This window comes from Apostichopus japonicus, chromosome 10 (genome assembly GCF_037975245.1).
Source record: "Apostichopus japonicus isolate 1M-3 chromosome 10, ASM3797524v1, whole genome shotgun sequence".
In the NCBI taxonomy this organism is placed as follows: Eukaryota; Metazoa; Echinodermata; class Holothuroidea; order Aspidochirotida; family Stichopodidae; genus Apostichopus; species Apostichopus japonicus.
Window position 1 is genome coordinate 7,157,191 of NC_092570.1, and position 27,386 is coordinate 7,184,576.

General features: G+C 36.8%; 1 protein-coding gene across 7 annotated transcripts; it reads right to left on the reverse strand.

Moving 5' to 3' along the window:
* Nucleotides 1-1,529: 1,529 nt before the first annotated feature.
* On the reverse strand, nucleotides 1,530-27,339 carry LOC139974721 (protein FAM124A-like). 7 transcript variants are annotated; one of them, XM_071982072.1, is made up of 4 exons: nucleotides 26,342-27,339; nucleotides 25,402-25,601; nucleotides 5,590-5,651; nucleotides 1,530-4,623 (listed from the first exon to the last, which is right to left on the reverse strand). In XM_071982072.1, the coding sequence occupies exons 2-4, from the start codon at nucleotides 25,455-25,457 to the stop codon at nucleotides 3,731-3,733; spliced, it is 1,011 nt and encodes a 336-aa protein (XP_071838173.1). In that variant the 5' UTR covers nucleotides 25,458-25,601; nucleotides 26,342-27,339; the 3' UTR covers nucleotides 1,530-3,730. The 7 variants fall into 7 exon arrangements, with proteins under 7 accessions (XP_071838173.1, XP_071838170.1, XP_071838171.1 ...); XM_071982069.1 differs by lacking the exons at nucleotides 25,402-25,601; nucleotides 26,342-27,339 and adding exons at nucleotides 11,822-12,271; nucleotides 15,138-15,515; XM_071982070.1 differs by lacking the exons at nucleotides 25,402-25,601; nucleotides 26,342-27,339 and adding an exon at nucleotides 22,405-24,564.
* Nucleotides 27,340-27,386: the final 47 nt, after the last annotated feature.

Consider the following 27,386-nt stretch of genomic DNA (forward strand, 5'->3'; position numbering starts at 1 on the left):
CTATCTACATATTAAAACATAAAAAACATGTAAAGAAAGAAAATAAAACCAACTCTCGCCCGATTCTTATATGCAAAGTAGGTCTATGAGCTATCCAAAAATAATCAATCTATCAACATGTATTTGCTATGAACGTCTTACAGCTTATAGATTGTATTATGTAGAGGAATGCTTTTATAAAGTGATGGCTGTACATGCACCCCCCCCCCCCCCCGTTTCTCACTGAACATACATTACACTTCAATAACGCTTCACTTAAAGAAGATCCTGGCATTCCGCATGTGCATAGAACTTATTTTTTCATACTTAAGATTTATTTTCTTTGTTATCAACTTTCGTTCTCAGATTTCAACACGATCAACTGCCAAAGACAAATTGAACACCACTATTTATTTTTCTTGTGATTTCGATTAAGATATACGACACATGTATACGGCATTTTACAAACTACGGCCGTATAGTAGTTCTTTGTCTGTCACTACCCTCAGTTTAGCCAAGATATGACAGGTGAAGCTTTAAAAATGGAGTAGAATATGAGGTGGTGGTGGTGGTGGGCGGGGGGGGGGGGGTCCAGAGAGATAGGCGGGATCCACTTTGAATTTTCTTTGGCACTAAAAAGTATATCTACGCAAAAACTTGATCTTAACAATTTAAGTATATACCCAAAGCATAGGTTTTTAGCGCCCTTCTCGCTCGTGCATTCCTTACTTAATTTAACCGATTTTTTTTCTTATACACCGCTGTATGTTTCGATATCTACCGATATCCCCCACCCCCTTTCCCCCCTCCTGTCGAGAAATCACTGGATCCTCCACTGTTTACGCATATATGCCTATTTTAATTGAAGCAGTTCGGGTGTGTGTTTCATCAATGCACAAACCAGTTTGCCGTCTTATTCAAGTGATATTCTGCATGAATTTCTATTAATGCATGCATGGGCTTTCTGTCCACTCCTCGGCATCACATTTTGTTTTTCATTACTGTTGTATAATATCTTCAATCGGCACGATTTAGATCGAACTCGACCATCGATTGTGACTATACATAAATTGTAAACTGCACCTAAAACCACAAACACGAAAGAGTAAAGTAAATGCCCACGCCTTCTCTGTAGAAAAACAAAGTCCCCAAGTTGAAAGACCGACATGGCTGGCCATTATTTGAAATTCTAGCATATTATAGTATATCGGTCGTAAGAACACCAGATATATGGTTAAGTACTTCAAATCGAATATTAATAGGTTTCTGATATGAAGAAATGTTAGGAAACAATTTTCAGGTTTATTCATTATTATTTATCATTTAGCTGTTTAGATATGTTGATAGTATCAATGTGTGGTATATGGTATTCACATGCATATAAAATACGATGTACTGTAACACCCAGGTGATCCATTGAAACAAAGGAAACGATTGTTTGTCATAAAGGATTATATATAGAGAAGAACTGAATTCTCCGCTTCTTTTCGTCGCAATTGTAAACATATATATATACAACAAAAAACACAATGAAAGGAATAACAAAGGGCTATGGTTATAGCAGTTTATATTTAAACAGATAGGATGGACACTCCACTGTAGTGTATTTCTCATTTGGTTTGAAAGCTTCAAGAAAGACATAAAGAGCTATATCGCAGAAATTCTAAATACATCAAAAATATATATAAGAATAAAGTGATCCATTATAAAGATAGTGACTGAGAAATTATTTCGCCGTGAGTTTTATCTACGATAATTTCCCAGTCCAATTTTCTGCACATATATTATCAGTCTTTTTTTCACCCCTCCCGAAGATTTACAATTTGTGGTGTCTTGTACTTCCCTCCCCTATAATTCCCTCGCCCTCTATACATCGGTTAACACTGGTGAATACAACTGTGGAGTCAAACCATGTTTATTTTATTTGTTTTAAGTTCGTAGGGTATAGCACAGCTCGTCATAGGTTACTGACAGCTTCGTATCAATCATTGTCACATTAAAAAAAAAATCTTGGAATATTTAGTTTCACTGAAGAAATATATATATAAATATGTTCACCCCATACCTGTATAGCCTATATGTATGTAAATACCTGAATATTATCAAACGTTATTAATTTTGCGTTACTCACTTCCGTCCGGATTTTGTGTGCAAAATTATTTTTCGTCTGGTATCAAAGTGTGGGCTATAAGGCAACTATGTCACTTTGGTTTCAACTGGATGCGAATTTTTTTCAACAAAATTTCGCCAACTGGATGGAACACCACTGATATACCAAACACAAGAAAAGGCACATTCTGGTAAGATAGCCATATATGACGTAGTACATAATATAGTAATTGTTATAGTGTCCAAAGAATGTAGAAACAATTTTAGACAGTTAACTGCATGTGTTATATGTGCAAGTTAATCGTACAATTGAATCGAGCTGTAGATTGAGCATTGGCATGTCTTACGGATATTGTGGCTTAAAATAACAAGTGTATAGGTTAGTTTATTCCACACTTTCAATAATTAATATTACGTCTATTTTATTTTCAGTCCCAATGCTCCAGTGAGATATACTAAAGACTACAACATACATTATATTTTCCTTTATCTTCAAAATTGAAGTGTTTCGTAAGGAACTACGTTTTCTAATCCTGACCTGTATATATATATATATATATATATATATATATATATATATATATATATATATATATATATATATATATATATATATATATATATATATATCGGTTTCGGATATCGGTTTCGAACCTCTGGACAAACAATCAGCGTCCATAGCCTAGTGGTTAGGGTATCCGCATATAAAGCAGGAGGTTTTTTGGAAGTTTTTTCACTGTTCTGGATTTTCCTTTCTCATTACGTTTTCAATTATATATATCGTTTTCAATATATATATATATATATATATATATATATATATATATATATATATATATATATATATATATATATATATATATAACTTGTAGATCAGAAATATTACCAATCAAGATTTGGTGTTTAAAAAAATTCTGGTATATTGTCGTTGGAAGTTGAAGTGAATTAATGCAAATGAAACTCGTACAACAACTAAACTTGGGAAAGTGCGCAATCACTGGGACCATTTCTTTCCCTGCTCCGGGAGGCGGTGGGAGTAAGCGAAAGAAAATCACCCCGTTCTCTCTGAATGAAAACGCTCCGATTACAATGAACTATAAATGATTTAGTGTGAAAGTCAATGGGGAGTTTATATCTATGTGACATTATTTCATCCTTCCTTATCCATTTATGGTCTTCGGTAATAGGCTCTTACCTGAAGAAATCTACTCCATTATTATATAAGCACGAAAGAAAGACAATCTTAAAATAAATTCTGTTTATATATATATTAAAGTTAAATTGCTATATGAAAATGTTATAGCAATGTTGTTTTGGGATTCTGGATTCGTTGTATCCCGTAAGGCAACTTTTGGAACGCCAACACTAACAAAAAATGTTCTGGTGAAAGGTTCTATACCGTCTGTACTGAAAACATGTGATCATCCTGAAATACGATTTGGACTTCAACTGTTAGCTCATTGAAGTCACAAAACTCGTACACAACATATGTAGCAAGACGTCGAATGAATAAGACAACACAATCAACAGGAAGTTACGTAAAGAATTACGGCCTTTTTAATTTACGAGGTTTTAATTTCGCCCTTCTATTTTCGGCAAGAAAAGGTTAATAGCTGGATTTTTATAACTTCTTTAGCTTTCTTTAAATGTCCTCCTTGGCATCTTGAATTTTGTTCAAAGTCCTTGTCATTTTGGGTTTCATTGCTCTCGGTGCAATAATCGATTGTAAAGCGTCAAAAGAAGCCTTCCGGGTCGTGTGACCAGAATTCACGTTTCCTTTTCGGCTAACCAATAACAAGATCACGTTTCCGTCAGGGTCTGTCGTCTGCCATCTTTGTGGACTAATAGGGCTACATGCATGAGGAAGTAACGGTACCAATTCTCCAGCTTCGCGCACTTTGAATTGTAAGAACGCAGAGTTCAAAGGTCGAACTGTATATTCACGAGGCACTTTCTTGATAGCGAGTTGAATGTCCACGTTATTCCTGCTATGGACTAAGAAATAACAAAAATCCTGCCGTTGATAATCAACGTTCCTCCCCAAAAGGAGGCTGTAAAAACGAATCATGTCTTCCCAGCCTTCCGCACTTGAATAAACCATGAATCGCAGATGTTCGTTCCCATAATGCACCTGTCGAACCGCCCAGAGCGGCATCTCAGTCTCAGTTGTGTAAAAGTTTTGAAAGTTGGGCTCACAGAGGACATGTTTCCCTGATATGTCAGAGGAATGGTGTAACTTCCATGGACTACCGGCTAAATACGATTGTGCCTGCACAATACGGTTATCGTCTAAATCCTCGGTATATTGCATAAACAACACTACGGCAAGAGCGGGAAGACATTTGTCCATAGAGTTGGATATACCATTGGGACGACTCCGTTCAGCGATGTTGAAGAGTTTGAACGACGGGTCGTACCTCTCTGTTAACGGTTGAATTGTATGTTTTAAGGATGAACTTTGACCTGGGTCTGTGACAAAATGAAGCGTCACAAAGTAGGGGTCCCGGAGTCCATCGCCGTCAAACGATTCCTCACCTGCAGAAAGAGATTAGACGGTTTGAAATTTGGATGAAACTTAATGAATTTATTTCTTTTGTATTATACAGCATGGCAAATTTGTTATTAGGCTACTTGACATAAAGCGGGCACAAGAACATGCTGTATGCTCTATAGCTGGCGAAGAAGGTGATATTCGAAGCAAAGCAATGAAACCCCCACCAATAATTGTGCCATTAACATTCTTAATAGGTCGCTGGTATGAATGTAATGCATTCTGGTTGAATAAGCTTTAAATCGAAGAGAAACTACTAAACTGTGTATATTGGTAGCCAAACGACATTGCAGTGCAAGTTAAAAGCCATTCGATTTACGATAAGTAAATTAGTCGTTAACAGATAGCTGCCACTCACGCAGGAATCTACTGTTTCAGAGGGAGGGTGGGGGTGGGAAGGTGGAGGTGGCATAATCTGTTTTAAGTGTAATACCCACAATACGTATAATCAGATCAACACTGTGATTCTTATACGGTATAATGGCTCACCCACTTTTCCAAGCAATGGAGTAATTTTCCATCGGGAGGGATATTCGGCTGAACTTGGAGATAAGAAGAGTGCAATGTACTTTCGACAGGAAGGCAAGTACTTTTTTTAAGAAAAAGTCGCCCAGGGAAGAACCTGGGCACGAAACCAAACTACCAAACGACTGATCCGCTCTAAGCCCCAGTCCCATTGCATCGGGACTGTGACTGTGTGATCATCGTCGGGTGTGCATCACCATTCCCCTCGAAAGGGAACAGATACTACAGGAGGGCAAGTGTTTTGACTCAAGCCGTGCTAAGTGTGACGCGTACGGTACGGTAAGTCGTAAAACTTGACTATTTATTGTAGCCCATCAACATGTACTGACATGTGAAATATATTGGCTAAGTTTAGTTTTCTTTCATTACGCTACTTCACTTTAATGAGACTTCGATGAATAATTCATAAGTGAAGTCATACTTACTCGAAACACTTGAACCAGATGGTGACGACATTCTGTAGGGAGGAGCTGGTTCAATCGGCATCCTAAAAAAAAAAATTAGGTGAAAGTTAAGGGAATTTTAACTATTGAAAATCATAGTATCATTTTATGCAGCTATAAGCTTCTTTCATATGAAAAAGCTCGGCAAAATATGCCGGTTGTCATAGTCGTTGGGCAAACGTTGGCAAACAGAGCAAAAATAAAATGTTTGCTCTTTTAAGATTAAAAACCATGCATTATTTCAACTGCGCATGCGTGTAGTAAGGCTCTATAAGTGATTCAGAGGAACATTGCATATATACCTTTCAGTTCACTATATATAGGAAGTATACATGTGAAGCACACAACCTGATCGAGACATGTTAACTTGTACATTAACGCAACCGTGACGCTTAAATGGATTGAATATGAAAATTATGTAAACAAATGCTCAACACGCGTAGGTGTGTATTGTATCACGCTTCAGTATATACAGTAGTATACAACCTTGACTCTTAATCATAGATAAGCTGATTGTCAATATCGGTTAAACCTCCCTAGCAACCACTGACGCTTGATCAAGTCAACATTTAGTACACAGTTATATCGAGAATGTTTCGTGTATAAGATAATATACGTACATGCACGGGATAGGTTAACTGAACGTGAACATTCAGCACTGTAACATAGGATACTAGCTATGCTTATTTGATTATGTTATGTTATTGTATTGCGTGGTTCACATACGGTAACTAAGGACTGGTTATGCATAGGCTATATAATGTTAATGAAAACACGGTATGGCACGTATTATATGCTATGATAATTGATACTGGGGTTGTGAGGAGGGATGGAAGGGGAGGGAACGGGTTTCCATCGGACTATTTCTGCCTCTTTCTCAATCACCAAAGAAATTCAGTATACCAGTCTGTGAGAGGGTGATACAGTTTACCCCAAAATTTCATCTTCCCGTGAAATTTGACTTCCCTCAGCTCCCTGTCTAATTTTACACTTCATTCCGTATATTCTGAACCATGATTGCAAAATCTAACCACTGGGTGCCCCCTCCCCTATATTTTCGAAGTTTGAAAAAATGAAATAAGAAAGCGCCCAAAAAAAAGCCCCCCAAAAAAGCGTCATTTATCTAGAGGCAGTAAATAAGAATATGAGATACAGAATACTGTGAGAGCAATAGTGCGTCGTGGTTCCGATACTGTTAACTTTGGATTTCACCACTTTATATATATATATATATATACATACATATATACATATAAACATATATACACACATATATACATATAAACATATATACATATACATATATATATATATACATATATATATATATATATATATATATATATATATATATATATATATATATATATATATATATATATATATATATATATATATATATATATGAAAATCGTAATGAGTTGGAAAATCAAGAACAGTGAAAAAACAGTGATAAATCGTGTTACTTACTCTAACTGTTCCACATCGTATGAATATGTATTAGTGCAACAAATAAAGCGAAACTTCTTTTTAAAATTGTAAGGCATGTTTTTAAATAATGCGTTATCTCACTCCCTAACGTTGAGCCACGAACTATAGTCGACTGCTAAAATCAAATGTGCCCAGTTAACACCAATATTTGTCCAGTTTCACATACTTCATAATTCGTATGAAATCAAGCAATAACGCACACTCTTTATATAACTTTTCATATCGCGTATTATGTTGAAATAAAACAAGACGCAAACCGCGAGGAAGTACAAATCCAAACAAGAATTTGTGAAAAATGAAGAGTAGACAAAAAACAAATTCACAAGATAAATGAGATTGTAATCCGATTTTCCACTTTAAATAAATCACCGTCTACTGAGCACACTGTCGATTTATCTATCGAGACAAACCAATTTGTCTCATTCATTCAGTTTTCAAATTGGAAGTTTGTCCCAAAATGCCAAGCACACACGAAGATCATCCACAACGAGATTGTACGTCTATCGAAAACACGTAGTACGAAACACAATAAAACAACCGCGGTATATCTGTACAATGTACACAGTCAATGTGAAGAAAAAACTAGGCTTCGTGCATCCTAACGTACAAATTCACGTTAATAATTCATTAAAGAGCATATACAAATTTTTTGTCGTCTATACGTTCTATTACTAACAGCTCTATTTATATTGCTAGGCGTTCCCTGTCTATGGTTGTAATGATGTAAGTCAAACCAACGCAAAATTCAATACAATTCTGTCAAAGCCAATAGATGATGAATACACAGTACATTTTCCACGGATGAATAGATCTATAAACCTGCGATACGTTAAGTCACGAATAGTTGGCCGCACTTGCCGCAATCAATATCACCTTATTGAACGATGAAATTTTATACGCAGCATTTTAAAATTAATGTTTGGCTAGTGGTATATATATATATATATATATATATATATATATATATATATATATATATATATATATATATATATATATATATATATATATATATATATATATTAATATATACATGCAAGGCAATATATAACGCTACACAAACACACACACGGAGAATTATTCCTTCTCGGGTTTGTTATATACCAAGGCCAATTTTTATTTTGTCTTCTTTATTTTTTGAAACAGTCATGTTGATAATTAGCTTGCTGGATTGGAAAAGTTTCACCCATACGGGCTCAAGCAATTAATTATCACCAAGTATAGAGTAAACAAGTATCGCGCTAGATGAATTTACGCGTCAAACCGGTTACTACTGCCACACACACACGGAAGTCACAGATGGGTTCTGTATAACTTCCATTGATTTTTCTTTTAATGTACTGATTATGGACTTTCCCCTTGAGTTAATGAGTGAAGATAATAACGAATATGGGATTCAATTATTAACTTGTGAGCCAAAACACGTACATGTGCTTGTGTTTACAGTTTCACCCCCCCCCCCACCCCCAGCCCCGTTCCCAGAGAATAATTACTTAAAGCAGCATTCAGGAATTTGTCTAGTTTCAAGATTCATGCTGTATGTATGACGCATACACATAACAAATAGTACAACAAGAACCATCTTCAGTGCTCCTTTAAACTGCTTAAAGCAACAATCAGGATTTCATTCTCCCAGTATCACGTTCAGGCCGTACACGGTAGAATCAAACAAGACATATTGAATGTTTCTTTAAAGTGTTAAAGCAACATGCAGGATTATATTCATCATTTATGATACAAGAAGAGATCAAGAAAGATTTCGTGACTCATGTTGTGGTTTTAGATGAAACATGTTAATCAACAAATACAATCTCAAAACCTTATAGTACAACATGTATTCTATATATAAACCTATTGAATAAAGCAAAGTCTTAATTTAATGAAACTATTATAGTTGTCAAGAAATGAACTGTTTCGATGGCAAATTTGATGCCGGACATCTTCAGCACCAATATATTTATTGCAACTTAATTCCTCTTTAGTCTTCACTACTTTACTGTAGCATTTATTCTTGAATATCTGTCAAATATAGGACTTACTTGTTTTTATTCACAATGCCAGCGTTGTTTTACACAGAATTCGATGAACAATTGTAGAAAATAGAAGAAAAGTCAAGCACGTGCCATTTTAAGTCGTGAGTACTCCTGGTGTGATATAAAGTTGTCAAAAGGGACAAAATTTCATGCTTAAGAGTTCACGACTTTTGTGTCTAGGACAACCAATTATGCTAACGCTTGGAGGGATAGTGAGAGCAATCACAGAGTGCCGCCCAGTATTTAACAAATACCCACAAAAGTGACAACAAAACAACCTTCGTTACAAACAATAAAACGTTTGAAGTAAGAAAGGATCAAAACGACAGATAAAAGGCAATTCCCCTTACGTCAATTGAACCAATTGTGTCAATTGTCTCGCTATCGGGTAAGGGTTATTATTCGATAGAAGTCATTGAAAAAACATCGTCAATATATACAACACTTTCGATTGCAAGGATAGCAAAATGAGCAACATCCCTTGAAATCTTTTCTTTCTGAAAAGGGTTTAGACGAGAGAAGCTGGATTATGGGATTTTAGGATGTCATTCAATTCATCACTTATGCGTGACTATCCGAGCTGTTGTTATTCGGAGTCAAATATCGACTAACCGGATTTTCAATAGGGGTATTATGCGCATATGTCTTAGTTGCATTGATCTATGATTGTTACTTTAAGCGCTCAGATTAATTGTTACCACCGAGTTTGCGGTGTAGCTGCCGACACCAATCAGAATCGATCGACGGCTATAGGCCTACGGAAACGGGATAACCAATCAAAAAAGCAAACGGACAAAATGAACATAACTTCATGTCAAGCCATGTGTTCTAAGAAATGCTAAATGAAGCGAATTGACTTCAAATGTTGAATTGAATACCGTTGACCACATGAACGATTGCCACTTTGTGGCAAGAGCAGGGTTATACCATAAATAAACAACACTGTTTCGGTGTTTGGTTTTATTTTGTGAAAATCGAAAACATCTTTTAGTTCCCCGAAAAAGTGTAGAAATTTGCGAGAGTGAATTTTACAAGGGTAAATTATAACAATGTAGTTCACAATATTGCTCACGATCTATCTAAAGTTTCCTTCAACAAATGAACTGGTACAGTTCGAAAGTTTGTTATTATTATTTGCAATTTGATTCTGAGGTTTATAGCTTACTATGGATCGTGTCTGTAGCGCGAAGGAATGTTTCAATGTTAATCTTAGTTCCACTCACAACGTTATATACGTACGTTCATAATGTAGAAAAGAGTACATACATTCACACAATGAAGTAAATGACTTAGAAAGCAATGGTGCTTTTTGAGAATTGAGAACAAATTGTTGCTCCCTGATGAGTTAATACGTAATATTTTCGTTTCATCAGCTTATTTTGAGTAAAAAAGGTAAATAAGGAGACAATATATTTCTCAGGGAATCCTGGACATGCCATTGAGGCCCCCCCCCCCTCCGCCAGCCTTGCACATCATAGGTTAGTATCTATACTGTACGAATTGAAACTGATACACTCAAAAGAATTGAAAACAACTTGTTGCTCCCTGAAAAGTTAAAACGTAATAATTTCGCTTAATCAACTTATTTTGAGTAACAAAGAGTAAAATAAGGAGACAATATATTTCTCATCGAATCCGGGAAAAGGCATTGACGTCTCCCCCCCCCCCAACCCCCATATGTACATCAGAGGTTAGTATCTACACTGAACGTTTAAAAGTTACTGGAAGTCTCAATATTCATCACTAAATAAAAAATAATAATAATAATAAATGTAAATGAAATTTTTCATCGATCTTGGTTGTTGACCTGTGAGTGTTGAATTAAACGTTCTAGCTGTTTTTTCTATGCACGAATACACGGGAACAAGTTTAAATCATTCAGGGCCTTTCTATAAAAATTCGTGGGAAACTTCCGGGCACACTTAATGTAATGGTTTGGAGACACTACATGGAGTCCGACAAGTACTTCCGGTGACATTTAGAAGCATCCGGAGACGGTAGTGAAAATGCAATTGGACTGTTCCGGGAAATCGGGTCATTTAGGCAAATATTCATCGTAAAACTATAGCAGATAAGTTGGAAGATCAAACACATATAGCATCGGAAAGAATGTCATCAAAGATACCATCGAAATTAATACTGAATAGAGCTATAACGACTATACTAGCAAATATGTCTTATATTACGGAGATTAAAGGTTCGGATCCCTGCCGTCCATAACCGAAACTTTCCTAGCTTTCGCAAAATAAAATTTATCATTTTAAAGTCTGTTGCTTCCAAAACCGAATTTACAAGAGAAAAGTCAAATCTGAACAGAGCGCCTGCCGTTTCGACCACGATATGACCCTTCTTCTGAGAAATATTGAAATGTGAATCCGATAAAGCCTAACATTGTTTTTTAGTTATTCCGTTTCAGAGGGTGACGTTATTTACAAATTTTACTGTTTGTCAAGTTGCTGGTGGATTAAGATTTCTTTTAATTATACTAGAATTGGTCTAAAATTCATTAAATAAGGTGAAAGTGGTTAACTATGCAAAAAAAGTGAAGAATTGTTCCTGAATTTAATATTTTGGTATATACGGCACGTGCAGTTTATATAGTTTCGTAACTTACATATTTAGCCCGAAAATGAGAACAAATTAAACATCAGTTATTTCAGTTTGTATATATGAAGAAAATTAGGTCTTACCAATCGTGTTGAGGTATTTTGAGGTAATTATTAGATGGTTGCTTTTCTGATTTCTTATCCATCGATCTGCACACATTTGAAATTTTCATAGGATGCACAAATTTATCCCTTTCGCCGTTTGATTTGCTAAGCGGGAAATTTTTCCTGGATGCTTTCATCTTCGTGTTGTCAAGGTAACCGCTCGTATCTTTAGGCTACACGCGTTAACTCCAACATGAATATGCCTCCGGGCAAGTTTAAAAACAATAGAATATTGAACTCACACATGGGCGGTTCACCGAGTCACATGATGCAGACGCTGGTCACATATATGACAGTCCATGCTGAATTCAGTGTGTTCAAGTTCATCTATATAACAAACGTATCTTCATGTCAACCTTATAGACCTCTTTTGATGTTCCATGTTCCATCTTGATTTCATTCAATTAACTGCGTATACGTGACGTCACTCTTCAGCAAGATAGATAATACAGAGAAAATATAGAATTGATGTATATTATTCTTGTAAGCTGATCGCAGTGGTCCAATCAGATACCATGGAACGCGAAGCGTCATATTCGAAGGTAAATAAACAGTCCATGCAAGTATCAGCTAGTTATTCATTTTTGTGATTGACAGTTTACACATCCCAAGAGACTCTAATTTTAAGTTCTAAGAAAACCCCAGAGAAGCAAAGAAAAGAAGGGTAAATCGAGTTCACGGTGACACCAGCCTTTCCAACAAAAAAAAAAAAAAAAAAAAAAATCGGTTTTGCTCGAACTTTAAAGTAACATGTCTTTTGTTTCCTACAAGTACAACCAAATATATAGGAAATCGTTTCGTGTATGATTGTTTATATGATCATAACTTTGATAACATGTTGAATTTAGCGATGACAATGAAGTTAACAGGTTAACAAAACCGCAAAGTTCATGTGATTTGTCACACTGTGTTATACGTTTGACAAGCCTTAAATCATACATGCGCTAATGATTACCCCTTACATCTGTGAATGTAAAGGTATATTAGAACATTATTTATGTCAAGTTCAGTATTCTGGATCGTGTCAAACAAAGATAATTTGAGGAGAACAGATCTCGTTTCAATATTGATACAGCCAGCCTACGATATGAATGTAACACAATACATTCATGTATATGCATTTTAGTATAGCTATACGATTTGAGTGTTGTCACGTATATAACAGTCTCTTCCGTAAGGAATACTCTTAAGGACAAAATACTCACACGGGTTTCCATATCATTTCATGAATATTCATGCTGTCTTATATAAAAGACAGCCAGTTGGAACAATTTCCTAATGCTAATACCTCTCTAAACTGTACTCCAATATCATGCTTCAAAGCACTGGTATTGACAGTACAAACAGTTCCTAAACTTGCTCTGATAGAAACATGATATTCATACTGCTCGTACTGACAATACGAGTGCTCTGAAGCAGGACATGGCAATACAGTATAGAAACATTTGTCCAAAATTGGTTGATAAAAGAGACCGCTTTGAAAACTATTCTGTGTGACTTTGGTTTTACTTATTTATAGCTCAGTTCAAGATTTTTAGTATAGGCCTACTAATTATTAGGTGTACGCTCAGAGTTGCCGAAAGTTGACATCTAAACAAGGTGATTTGAGGATGTCTGGTAAAACTAGGACTATTTTGCTGTTTCGTTTAAAGCACCGTGTATAGAATTTGAAAGCTTCGCATCTCTCTTAAAGTATTACTTACTTACTTACCTACAAACAAACAAGCAATCCAAGCAAAACATACGTCGCGAGTGTTGATTGGATAACTATAACATTGACCTTTATACGACCTCCTTATAACAACAATCAGAGGGAGTATAAGATTGACGACTTTATTTATCTTTTTGTTTATCATTTATTGAATTTGATTTGTTTAGGATACATGGCAGACATGTACCGCTATGGTTGCAGGAAAATATTCCAGGATAGGCTGCAAAAGAATTGGTTTTATTTTTATAAGTATTATGAGCAATATTCTCATGATAAGGTATTACCTGGAAAGTTATTAAGTTGTCCGTGCGAAGTGCTCTTTGTTAACTTTATAAATAAGTATTCCTTACTGTATTCAATACAGTTTTTCCCGATGCGTGATAGTTCTAAAAAATTATTTAAAAAACAAACACACACTTACATACACACCCACACACACAACTGAGAATTTCCGAGGAAGCTCTGTTGCTGAATCAAGTTATAGGCTACATGCACATCATGCAGTCACAATAAAAAAGAACGTTGCAATCCCGCTGAGTATACGGTTCCCCAGTCCTCGGTCTTCCGTATAAATATCGTTGCAAATAAAACACATTTCAGAATATTATCATCCTAAGCTAAGACATTTTTTTCTGCCAATCGTTTAATGTAAGAACTAATCACATAATACTGTTCTTCAATATAATATTCCTCCTGTCTTTCGCAATAATAAAACAAAAACCAGTTGGCTATTCTATTACATATTCCCATCGCGATGTAGGCTAATCTATCGTGTGTCGGTATAGTACTAGTATGCTCCCTTTGATGAGGGTGCACCTAATCGTTACACTGGAACCTCCTTTACCTGCCTACGAGGGATGTATATAATATGGTGTTTCGTTGACAGTACTAAGCGGTTTTCTTTTGTGTGGCTGTCGAGTTTCAATGTTTCTGCACTATTGCCTTTATCGATGGTAAAACGATCTCTTATAGCCTCCATCATTCTGCATGAGTGGCGACATTCAGCCAAATGACCGTTAATGAAACTAATCATTGATTGTATACTGTTTTGCACCGTTGACGCAAAGTAAGAATGAACATTTCGCTGAGTTTGAATGTAACTACGGTACCTGATTATTTGCATCTATTATAATTAGCTATAACATTCAGCGACGTTATGTCTATGCACTTTCTTTAAACCCTATTTTCAACTAATAGGATTGAAAACGTTTGTCAATTATCCAATGCTGAAACTTTTCATTCCTGCATTATTGCAGTTTTTTTCTCTCCGGAACATTTCAAACTTTTAGAACATCAGAAGTCTAGGAAGCAAGCAGTTTTATTGTGTACATGGGTGTAATTCCTAATTGGTGTCATTGAGACTGTTCTAAAACTTTTTTTTTAATAATTCAGAAAATAAAATATTACATACGTTACAAAACAAGGATCCTAAGGTAGTTTTTGAAGTGGTGTCAGAAGTGGGATAAAGCCACAGATATAAATAAAGCTTGACGTTTACGTAACATAATTATGTTGCGAAATGGTACCAAAAATAAATCTATTACAGGAAGAAAGAATAGATGCATAATAAATTTAATTCTCTACCTTTTATTGCGCTTTATCTATGTTAGTCCTCGCAATTATTTGAAATGCACGGCCTCCCATAAAGACCAAAGTTCTTAGAGAAGACACGTTTCAATGAACTGGTTATATGGTGACAAACGGCGCTAATGCATCATCCGCATCCAAAGCTTCGTTTTCTACTTTAACTGACACCCGCTGAGATAATGACTCCAATAACAGAGACCATAGTCAGCCGTCGGCTCCTCAATATTATATCATCTTATCGTGCAAAATCGATTGCTTTTGTATCTATTTATATCTCTGGGAAGATAATATGAACCGGTTCCGCGAAATTCTGGCTAAGTCTTTCAAACTTGCAACTATTGCAAAATATGAGATAATAAGACGTATATTTTAGATTTCGCTTCTACCGAACAACGATTGCTTTTAAAAATGTGCATGTCACGAGATTTCTCGTACGACACCATGCCTCTGAAGTGTTTTAGGGTAACCTTTGAATAAGTTATATCTATCAATTGAAAATCGTGATTCTCCAAAGAATAGGAATTATTTTAAGAAAAAAAAAATCGATTAATCGAAATAAGATAGTGCTTGTGGAGTACTTCGGTGGATTATAGATTCAGACAGTAAACACTGATATGGGTAGTTATATCATACAAGGTGTGTGCAACAATTGAATATAGGGTGCACCTGTGTTTATCTTAATAGTCTGAGGAAAATACTTGAACATTACTTCACATGGTAACCTCGAAAAGGATTGGACACTTCACATCCAGTTAGTCTGTTACCATTTCAACGGTAAATAAACAGACCAATGTACTAAACAGTCCGTTATATGCACGATGCTGAAACCATTGTAACCGAGTGCGACTCGGTAGTAACTATGGAGGACTTTTGAAAAAAATATTAAATCCTTTTGGGAATGTTCGGTGGTAGCAATGGTGAGGGAGGAGGGGGAGGAGGGGGAGGAGGGGGAGGAGGGGGAGGAGGGGAGGAGGGGGTGGGGTATGGTTGTCAATCAATCCAATCGTAGGAGATAAGCGAATGAATAGGAAACTCAGTGGGAGTTACATGACTTAGTATTGGGTCTTTCACCAATGAATAGGGAGAAAGCAAAGTGAATGGGACGGGGAAAAAAGAAGAAAAGAAATATGGTTCGTCACTCATTTCCTTTGGAAAAATAAGTTTGGCTGGGGTATTCTAACACTGTAAGAACGGACGCTTTGGAGGGCAGGAGTGTGTGCGTGGGTGTGAACTGTGTGTGAGGGTGGGTGGGTGGGTGGGTGGGTGGGGGAGGGCTGTTAATGACTTAATATACTTATAAATTATTTAAATCTTAGACTCAAATAGTAACATGTATTGGAAATGCTAAATATTTGCTTACCGTTGATGTTGAAAATCTCAAAACAAAATGGATCAAACAAATGATGTTTCGCAATTTCATCAATGTTCGTATAACGTACGTGTTAGGATGAGGCGTAGGCTTCCACAGAAGTAAAAAAAAAACTTGGCATCCAGATTAAAGAAAAAACAATGGAGCTGGTAAATTCATATATCTTGTTAACAGAAAAGACAATCTAACATCTCAAATCTTACGAAAAGCTGTCAAAATATGGACAAGAGACATTTCAATTCCAAATCAATCAGTTTGTATTTACAAAGTATCCTGTTTGCAATTTAACTTTGAAATAATTATAGCAACGTGGATAATTACAAAGCCAATTTGCCCAATATTAATTTTCGGAAACAATTCTAATTTGAGCTTTGAATGTTGGAATTCGATTGACCTTATATAGGCCAGCTACAGAAGACCATCATTTTAGCCTATCACAGTGAAAAGGTGAAAGGCAATGCATGGACTCCCTGTTTTTATACTGAGTGAATTTATTTTCATACGAAAAGTCATTCTTGTATCTTTCTTCCCTCAAACATGTTAATCGCATTTTGTCTTCACACCAGGCCCTCCCCGGAGATAACAGTAACCCGTCAATATTTTTTGGGTTCCTCTTAAGCAAGCAAAGAACAAACTGAAATGTCTCTTCTTGTTGTCTATATAACAATAGATTGGTTTTCTGCCTATATTTAAACGTGTTTTTGTGTCAATATAGGATCTCGAGGCGACCATTAGCTCTTACGTGTTACGAAGTACTCAAAGGTGATAATATATAAGTTACTTTTGTGGCAATCCTCAAGACTAAAGGATCCTGCAGGTGTGATTGATGGAAACAATGGACGAGGAGAAGCCCTCGTTGTAATTGACAAACACTTAGGCCTCTCATCCTACCGCTGTATTCATCATTAAACAGTGAATTAGTGAAATGAGGGAACGTTGCATGAATGTCGCAATGCATGCCGGACTTATCTTTAGTAACGGCATGGTATATACCAAGAGTATTGACTTGATTCAAGTCGTTTTACGACTGATCTTGAAATCCCAAAACTATATACTCTGATTACATTTCATAAACTCTTGATTAAGGTGGAAGAATGAAAACTATACAATCCATACCGATTTGATCCAGGGTTGTGCCCCCCCCCCCCATCCTCCCCATTGCCTTAATTCACAGCAACTACACAATTTTGCTACGTACATGATATACCATATACTTTCATCCTTAAATCGTGTTGGACCTCATTAACGTAGTCTTTTCTCCTGGACTCGTCGTGAAATCTCAAAAGAAGAGCACATTTTCTACTCTTTTTTTCATCAATCAGATCATTTTCAATGTTAGCTACGTTTATATGCTATCTTTGTGTATGTCTAGTTGGGGGAGTTTGGCTGTGTGTGTAATGACTGGTGCTTAATTCCTATACCTATAGGGCACACACATATATAGTCGTGTTACACACGGACGACTGAATGGAGCTTTATTTTAGCTGTATGCACCATCCTTTTTTACTTAATGTATTTAGTTGCTCCAGGAGAAGGGAAAGCCAGAAAAGAATGGTAAACTACGACAAATATGACAAAGAATCTATAGAAATCCTGTCCAAGTGGATTGGGAAGTGAATACATAAGATTAAAAGCATTGGAAAGCGATTGTGGACACTTTAGTAAGCTGACGAATACACTACATACACGCGGATAAACGTTAAACAATGTGAAACGAAATAATCCATCCTATGGTCTCTCGTGGGACCGTGACCCAGTGAACGTTGATTTTCACCTACTAACCTATGCTATATAAATAAGTGACGAGAGGAGGTTTGAATATGCCGCGATGGGCGATAAAAGTTTGGTTGACTTCAGTTTATCATGTCGTAGTATACATTATATGGCTAATCTGAAAGCATATCTATGTAATGATAAACTTGAATCAACCAACACCAACTTATCTAAAACCCCTTTTTCTTGTTGTACAAATGTTTAGCGTAGTACGTGTTAGACTTATACAGTTCCCTACGCCAAAGAGGCCCCTCCCCTCCTCCGGACGATTTTTGTTTTCTCACAACAGTGATCTACAATAGTGGGCAGTATATCTCAAGTTTAATAAATGTGCCCGCACACGGAGGGGGGAGGGGAGTGAGGGGTGTGGAATGGGGATCATATCATGGGTAAAAAAAAAACACTCCTTGCAACATCATTCATCATTTTGTGTCGAAATAAAGGAAGAGATTGAGAAACAAATTTCCAATTTACAAACAAGAAAACAGCTGACCAAATCCACGTGTAGACTAATATTATTATTAAATTACATTTATATAGCACTTTTTCTAAAAGTAAGCTCTAAGTAAGAAACTTCAAATCCTTAACACTGAAGTGGACCGGAGCACCCTCACTCAGCCGCAAGCAGCAAGTATTCTCGATTGCTGGTAATAGGGAAGACTCGTTTGGAGCTGTAGGTACTCACTGTACACTTGTGTCTAATTACCGACAGTATAGCAAACTGTGTGTGTATTTTCTGGGATCGATGGTGGTGTTTAACACTTCTGTTACACCTCATTCGAAACTAGGTCAAATTACCGGCATTAGACGTTTCTTTTTGCGCGAGTCTTCACACCCTTCAAATCTGTACTGATTTGGGATGGACAGTCTAACCGATATGAGGAATTCGGCCAATTATATTTCATCGGGTCATAGAGTTAGGGTCAGGGTGGGGGTATGGTGAAGTTTAATGAGGTGGGTTATAGGATGAGTGGGACTAATCCGTTACCCCCCCCCCCTCCCGCCAAAAAAGAGAGAACTGATTCTACTTTCTAATAAATCTGGTAGACCTAGTTTCGTAGAGTCACATAATGACGTCTCTCTGCAAGGCAATCGCCGACGTATACTTTGGTGACATGACTTTCCGAACCGACAGACGAAGATAGAAATAAATACAACGGACTGCCAAGATTCCTACCTTATGATTTGATTTATGGCGTTACTGATTCCATTTTATTATACCTTGGATATGATTATAAGCTATTACATGGCGACTCACGTATTGTTTGTTGATTCTGTCTGTTCGCGTATAGTATACACTGTGATGTGTTTTATATACCGACGACCATTGCCAAGTATATACTAACTCCCATCAAAACAGTAATGAGGACTGCACGTTGACACATCTTAAATATGATTAAATTAAGACAGATAGTTCTCTGGTTTAAACAGGTTGGCATAAACGCATAAAATTCTAGACGTTTTTTTTTCAGAACAGGATGTCCTTATTCTAACCTCACTCAGATGTTTATCATTCTTGAAGGAGCTTTTCGAGCTGATTTTCGACGAAATTATACACACCTTCGTTTGACCTTTTGTTTTACTAATGTATTTGGAGCGCCTGTACATCCGTACATTACTGCGTTTATGCAGGGAGTTGTTCCATAACAACTCCCTGGTTTATGTAGTAACCCATGGAGTACTGCACCACCATGTTCGAGAAAAATAACGGTAATAATGATACTAAAACATATAACATCACGTGATCTTTGTGGGAGCACGTTACACAATTAAACCCACTGGTTTTTGTTAAGTTTGTACAGGACCTTCGATAAATGTCGATTTTAAGTCATACATATGCTCATTAGTACATAAACTGCGGTAGACGATGTATGAAATAAACCATGATAAAAACCTGTTAGAGAAATATACACGTGAAAGAGGATTTCCCGGGTTAGCAACGGACGTATGCATTTTCTTCAAATTCTTCATCAAATTATCTCTTATACCGTGTTATATTCTGTAGGATACACTACTAGGATCTGAAAAGGAGGTGCGCATTAATTAAGAAACTTTCTTGACACCTCCACAAGCTGCAGTCTTTTTACTGGTAGAACATCATTTGAAGACTAGATTTTCGTGCGCCCGCGCGCGCGTGTGGGAGAGGATTACAAAGTAGGGGATTTGCACATACGTAACATCACATCCTTCCAGACAGGGATATATTGCAACATGGGGTTTAGACGTGTAGGGGTGAGAGAAAGAGTGTAACTACCGTTGCGCACTCAAATGTCTTCAATGATTCAATATTTTTCATCATCATATTTTCCGCTCAGACATGTGGGCCTGCATGATCTTGTCCCTATACTATGGAATGGAAGTTGTTTGGGTAAGCTACTAAGCCTTTTTTCCACCCATAAACCTATAGAATACAGACAAGGTTTTCTTTTATCCAAGTGCTGCCATATCGATTTAGATAATAGCACAACAAGACATTACGTGTTTGGTGATGTAGAGAATTGGGCCTGCCATCAATAAAATTACTTAAAAGGAAGTACACATAATAGCTGTTATGCTTATTCCTGTAGAGGGACAATTAAACCCCCTTAGGTGAACCCATCACTTCACCATCACAGACGAAGGGTTCCTTTATAACAAATCAGACACCATTCAAAGGTTTTTATCGAATATTTTTCGTCACTATCGATATGTCGTGGGCCCTAATGGCCGTATTTTTAGAGTGTATAGGCTTATATAGGGTAAAGAAACTGTTATATGCCAAATGAACAACGTAATATACCGTAAGGACAGCATACTAAATTCACGGTATAGGCCTATACATCGAAGATAAACAACCTAGTCTTACCTTATATGGACTGTTAAGGAGATATTCCAAAATCAAGAAAGCAATATAAAGATTTGCATCAGAAAGATGTAGAAGAAACCGGAAGTGGGAGATGACTGCCTTCGATTTAAAAATTCATAACTTCTGGGCTGGCTAACATTACTTGTCCTTCAAAAGGATTATTGCATACTATGAGCCGAGAGATTATGGGCCGCAGTCAGTCACATTCTCATTGTTGTTCCGTGAGGGGCACAGGGGGTGGGGGGGTAAGGGAGGGGTACAACATTAGTCAATTCATAATTACCAACATTTAATATCAAAATTTACAATGGCTTTTGAGTGATCGAGTATAGAACCTGTCATGTGCTTTCTCCTAAAGCAACAAGGCACGGTCACAATTTCCACAGAGATAACTCTTTATGGGGGTGTGGTACCCCTCTCCCCACACACGCCAATTTCAACACGACTGAAAATTGGTCTGAACCCCCCCCCCCCCTTTCGTCCCTCGCCATCCCTATCCCAAACGTGTGTCCGGTTCCTTGAGCAAGGTGGACCTGCACAAACCGACTTTAGCGGTGTATGATAATGAAAATACAATATATTAAAGCTACACATTCAATATTAGGATGTGTATAAGCATTCATATTAGGATATGCTAGCAAAATAAAGTGACGCATTACCATCTCAGTAGGCAAGACCCGCAAGAGGCATTTTAATGTCACCAGACTCACAATTCGGAACAGTCGTTACCCGTTTAGACATACCCAGGCCTACAATTGAACCCCACTTGAACATTGGATAATGTGAAAAAGCAGAAAGCTGACAGAACAATTTTCGAATACTTATAGCAACTGTCATAGAATGCTCAAATTTTATTGAGGCCAATACAGACCCACCCGTAAGAGCGATCAGTAGGCTATAAGGTCGTCAGGGCAACTTTAAATGCTATCATAATAATGTGCACAAACAATGTGAATAAGCTCACACTTAGCACAACGATTTTATAGTGTGCTTTCCGTGTTAACTCACCAATGTATCCGCAGATATACTGGGCAGGATTGGAACCATTAAAAAATCTTGCAGTAAACAAATTGTCCCCATGGTTGTAAAACTAGTCAAAGGCCATGACCACGGGCGTCTAAAGTTCCCCATCTTTGTAGCAGATTTGGTACAACTACTATATCACGTTAAAATGAAAGCAATCAGATTTGTCTGTAAGTAACCATGAAAGTATTTATCCTGACAAAAAGTGTTCAACTTATCGTAAAATATTTCAAATATAGATTTTTATAACTTACCTCCCATCCCAAGGCCATGGTCTGTAGACGCCTTGCCATTTCTGAAGAGGACGCATCGATCTCAAAAAATAAGGCGGTGACGAAGACATTTGCATGGCGTTATAGTCTGATATAATGTTGTACGCCACCTGGTCTTTTATTAATATTCTCCGCAAAACAAGCACGTTTCCAATATTAACTCACTCTCCCAGAGTTTAATATGACAAGTTGTATGGGAGAGAAGGGTCCTTGTAAAACCCTTATCACCGTACAAGCTTACCGTATGAATAGTCAATGACAGCTAATGAGCAATATTCTGTTCCATTCCATTCACGGTTTGCATATAGGCAGTCGACAAATTTACACACAGATCAAGCCAAGACTGACGTCCGTAAGTGTATCTAACGTTTTTGTTCGCGAAATCAAAAGGTAAACACAGGAGGAGAGTAAAGAGAGCATCGCCTCATGGTGTGAATGTTATACACGTTATATAGGAAAGTAAAGCTTGTTGTATGTTTGTCTTTCCTGGGTGGTTTGTTAGTGAAAACTTCTGCAGACAAGTTGATCGATATTAACAAAGTAATTCAACCTTTTGACTAGCATGCAGCCGATTATACGTAATGGTATATATAGTAGTATATAGCATTACAACAGTGGGCTCGTAAAACCATGGAGCTATAAACAGGTAAAACTTAGTGGGAATATTAACTGTGTATACAGATTTATAAACGATAGGTAACAAGAGCCTATACATCAATATACAAAAATGTATATAGCATAGGATCGCCTACGCAATCGACGAGTTCTATCAAAACAAAGAGGTTCTAAGATTGCAATCACTGTATTCAACTTACACTCCAAAAAAGATATCGAGCCTTTGTTCTAGGGTGACTTGTATAGATCAAATCCGTGCAAAAGGATATGCTATATAGCTGACACAGAATTGTAAACTAGAACTTGTTTATTCAAGCATGACACTTAGTATCCGATTATAGGCTATGGCGGGACGAGGAGCCATATTATAGGGGATAAATGCTACACTGGTATAGCATCGACATGATGAAGAAAATCGATTTGACACGGTGAGCGATCTGCATCCAAATAATTCCTTTACTGGCTGCCTCTGTCGGACAGAGAACCTCACTGCGATATTTTAGTCTCTATTAAATTACCCCTCGTGTTAGTTCGTACCGGAATGATTTGAAGAGACAGCGTCTTAAGGAGTTTTTAGTATTTTAGCATGGGGGTTGTTACTAAGAACTATATTAGCATCCTACTAGGTTAGGTCAGCACTGAAGTAATTATGACTGTTAGTATGCTTTATTTATGCGAAGAGATAATTTCAAGTGGAAATGGCTCGCTCTTTTATACTATGTGTTTGGGATATAATTTCACATTGCTTGAATACACTGACAAGTTAAAGCAATGCGTCGGCGAAACAAAACCTCAATGTGTTTAACATAATTTATACATTAGACAAGCCGTGAACATGATATGAATGGAGGTTTTGGTTTATAATTCAAACCAGAATCGCTTTTAAATTGTTCTCTTAGAAAAAAATCATTGAAAGCATCCAGATCCGGCGAATAACGTTTATGTTGTATTTTCGTTTAGACCGGTTCAGCAAACAGTACGATATACTGGATGCATATAGGCTTATTGCAGTATGCGTTGATCAATGAACAAATCTTAAATTCTCCCAAAATTATAGCAAACACAACTGCCTGTCTGGCGGGACTATTCGGTGTCCAACATGATTTGTCCACGACGCGAAACAGTTACTTGATGAAACAAATATTTCCGTTAAGAATAAAGATTAATTGTGACAGGATTAAGAAGAAGTAAAAGTACTGTAAACTGATGACGTTTTGTAGGCTATAACAAGTCAACTTCCAAGTTCCAACTCATAATACACAAATGCTTATACGTTGATGAACAGTAATATAGTCAGCATACCACATGGCTGTCTGAGCATATTGTATATTTTGCTTCAAATAGCTAGCCTATAGGCCTACACGTGTACGTGCCTTCTCGCCATTAAACGTCAGTCAATGGCGTTGCCATGGATTTACAAGCCTCGTGACATGGTAACTATATATCACAGCCTATGTACCTAATTACACACATTATCGTATTACATCCATTATAGATGGCAACTTGCATTTCCATCTTAAAGTATCTCCATCATCTGTGAAAATTATGTAATTGCAGATCTGATATTTCCCCGTGACGACGAAAAGTGGTTAAGAGTCCCCAAATTGTTAAATTAGTCCTGTATAGTGTTAAGCGAGAGCTATGAGTCATAACTTTAAAACCTTACATTATACGTGTACCTCATTGCATTGTTAACTGATCACTATAAATATATAGCTTAGCCTTCACAAAGACCGCTTAATTGAATAACCCATATATATATAGGGAAACAATAGGCCTATGCACCACGCTGCTTTATGCAAACTACAAATCTTCATGGCTATACAAGAAAGGATGGCTTGCTTCGGTGACTTTCAGCCTCTATTCAATTGTTCAATTATCAAATTTATCAACAAAAAGGAGAAAAGAAAACAAATTGCGATCCGTCATCAAATTTGTACATCAATGATGGGCAAAGTTACATGTACAGTAAGGCCGCTACCTATGGGCAAGGGGTTTGTAAGATTTTAGATGACCAAACAGGTGCTCCCGATTTCCAGGGCGGTGTCTGGATTAAAAGTGTCCCGGGATTCATGTAGGTCATGCATTGTCCACTGATCAGCTGGTCAGCTAAAGACGTAAACTCCAAAACTCATATCTACTATAAAGTAAAGTTAAAGTTAAGTTAAATAAAAGGAACGCAAGTACGATAGATTGCATCCGGGTATTTTTGACAAGCATTTTCGCGCGAAAAAAAAGAGGCTTGAATGCCATACAGGCTTCAGTATCATGTTCCTAAAGTATCTTGATAGAACAAAACTACAAACACAATGTGAAACGTTTGGAACAGATTAAAAATGGGGAAAATATTCCCGACTATCTTACTTGTCTGGTTCCACGGTAACTTCCGGTTGTTGTTTATCGGGATCCTTTGATTCCATTGTCCAGCTTTTCACATGACGTAACAATGACCCAGGACATATATGGTGTCACTCTGTATGAATAGCAATATATAGCATCCCAATGGTACATGCAAGTATATATGAGAGGCGGCTTCTTCTGAGATCTTCTGAGATTCTGATGATCTGTTGAAGAAAATTCGATATAGTGAAAAGTTACCTATAGTTTACTCGGTGACAGCCCGATATTCACAAGGTTCTATATTCATATATTCATTGTTCATAAGGGTCATCATCCATAAGATTAATTGTTCATAAGGTTCGCTATTCACAATGAGCAAAAAGTTTCATTGTTCATAAGGTTCGTTATTCATAATGTGAAAAAAAAAGTTTGCCCATTATGAAAATCAAACCTTTGTTTCCATTATGAATAGCGAACCTTTCTATCAAAAAATTGCACGTTATGAATAACGAACCTTATGAACAATGACCCTTGTGAATAGCGGACCTTATGAATATCGGGCAGACCCCAGTTTACTCAGTCCCAAATCTTCCTTCCCTTTGATCTATTAAGTGTAAGAAAAACAGGAGAGAAGGGGGGGGGGGCGAAAAATAAAAATAAACAAACGAACCAAAAAACAGCAACATCATAATTGACGTTATGTAGGTCTTTACATGGACCCAACACGTGTATATATATTTTGTACATTAAAAAAAAATATTATTAATATTTTTTTTTATAGTATCTGTACTGCGGTTAGGGTTCGGTTGGAGCATTGTGTCCCTGTTAAGAACTGATATTTAAAAGCGATACCTCTCTTACTTCTAACTATAAGAGATCTACGTGGTTTCGATCCGATTATGGTACTCCTATTTTATAATGATTAAATTGTGAACCTTTTATTCCAATTATATACGGTACTCACCTAGTTTATAAACTAAATAGTCACGGTTCATAAATTTCACAAGGCTGAATGGGCCGGGAAGAAGAAAAGGATTAGTTCAGTCAGGCCCTGAGAGAATATATTCACACCTCTGAAGTATATCTTGTACTATAACAAGAAGGAGTTCCACTCCCTGATTGAACTGGCGAAGCTTATTAGGGTTGATAAGCCTATCTCAACTGCGACTTGTACAAAGGATGCTCCACTGCAGAGCATTGGGCGCGACACAAAAGTCAAATCACGGTCATTTTGCGGTCCGGCGCAGGATTTTCCCTGACGTTGGAAAACTTGCCTGTGGTAGTTTTCGGAACTTGCCGATTGAAGTCGATTATTATATATATGTATGTATTTTTTATAAAAAGTTCATAGTCCAAGCTAGCTTTCTGAATATGGATTCTGAAGTGGGTCGTGACTTGGTCCTCGTGGAAGATACTGGGTCGAAGTCCTAACAGCTTGCGGACCGCTGTACACAGCACGTTTACACTGTATATGCAAGGTTTAAATTCACTTTACATATAGATATATATATTTTTGGAAACTAGCAAAAAATTCTTTATTGCCGTTTACTCTATAAGAAAGATTCCATTGTCAAATGACAAATATATGACGATATAGTTGAAATTAAAATCACAGATTTGTCAACTTTTATGAAAGTTTACCGAGACCAACTTCTAAAACGTGACTTCGTTCGCTGAACAAATTCGATGCTGAAATGTTGCGGTCGGGACTCACATTCTCACAATTTTCTGGTACCATGCTATGTCGATAATAATTTGAATCTTAATTTCCTAATAAATATGTTAGTTAGTCAAAAGTCAATACACAAATGTGAAGATGATCCTGGAACTAAAAATAACCCCAAACAGATAACATCTGATAGGGTCTGTGAAACATCTGCGGGCGACAGCTGATCGAAATGACAAAGAAAAAATGTAAAAAGAAAAATGAAAATAGAAGAAGATGGATGGTGTTAAAGTTATCAGAAATTTTTCCACGTAACTTTTGTTCCAGTTTTCCTCTGCGTAGA

Bases quoted from the DNA above. Each gene is read 5' to 3' on its own strand.
- LOC139974721 (XM_071982069.1), bottom strand. From the start codon at position 11,979: ATGAAAGCATCCAGGAAAAATTTCCCGCTTAGCAAATCAAACGGCGAA. The intron at 5,652-11,821 runs GTAAGACCTAAT...TTTTTTTTTTAG, and splicing joins AAAATACCTCAACACGATTG to GATGCCGATTGAACCAGCTC. The intron at 4,624-5,589 runs GTAAGTATGACT...CTCTTTCTGCAG, and splicing joins ATCTGGTTCAAGTGTTTCGA to GTGAGGAATCGTTTGACGGC.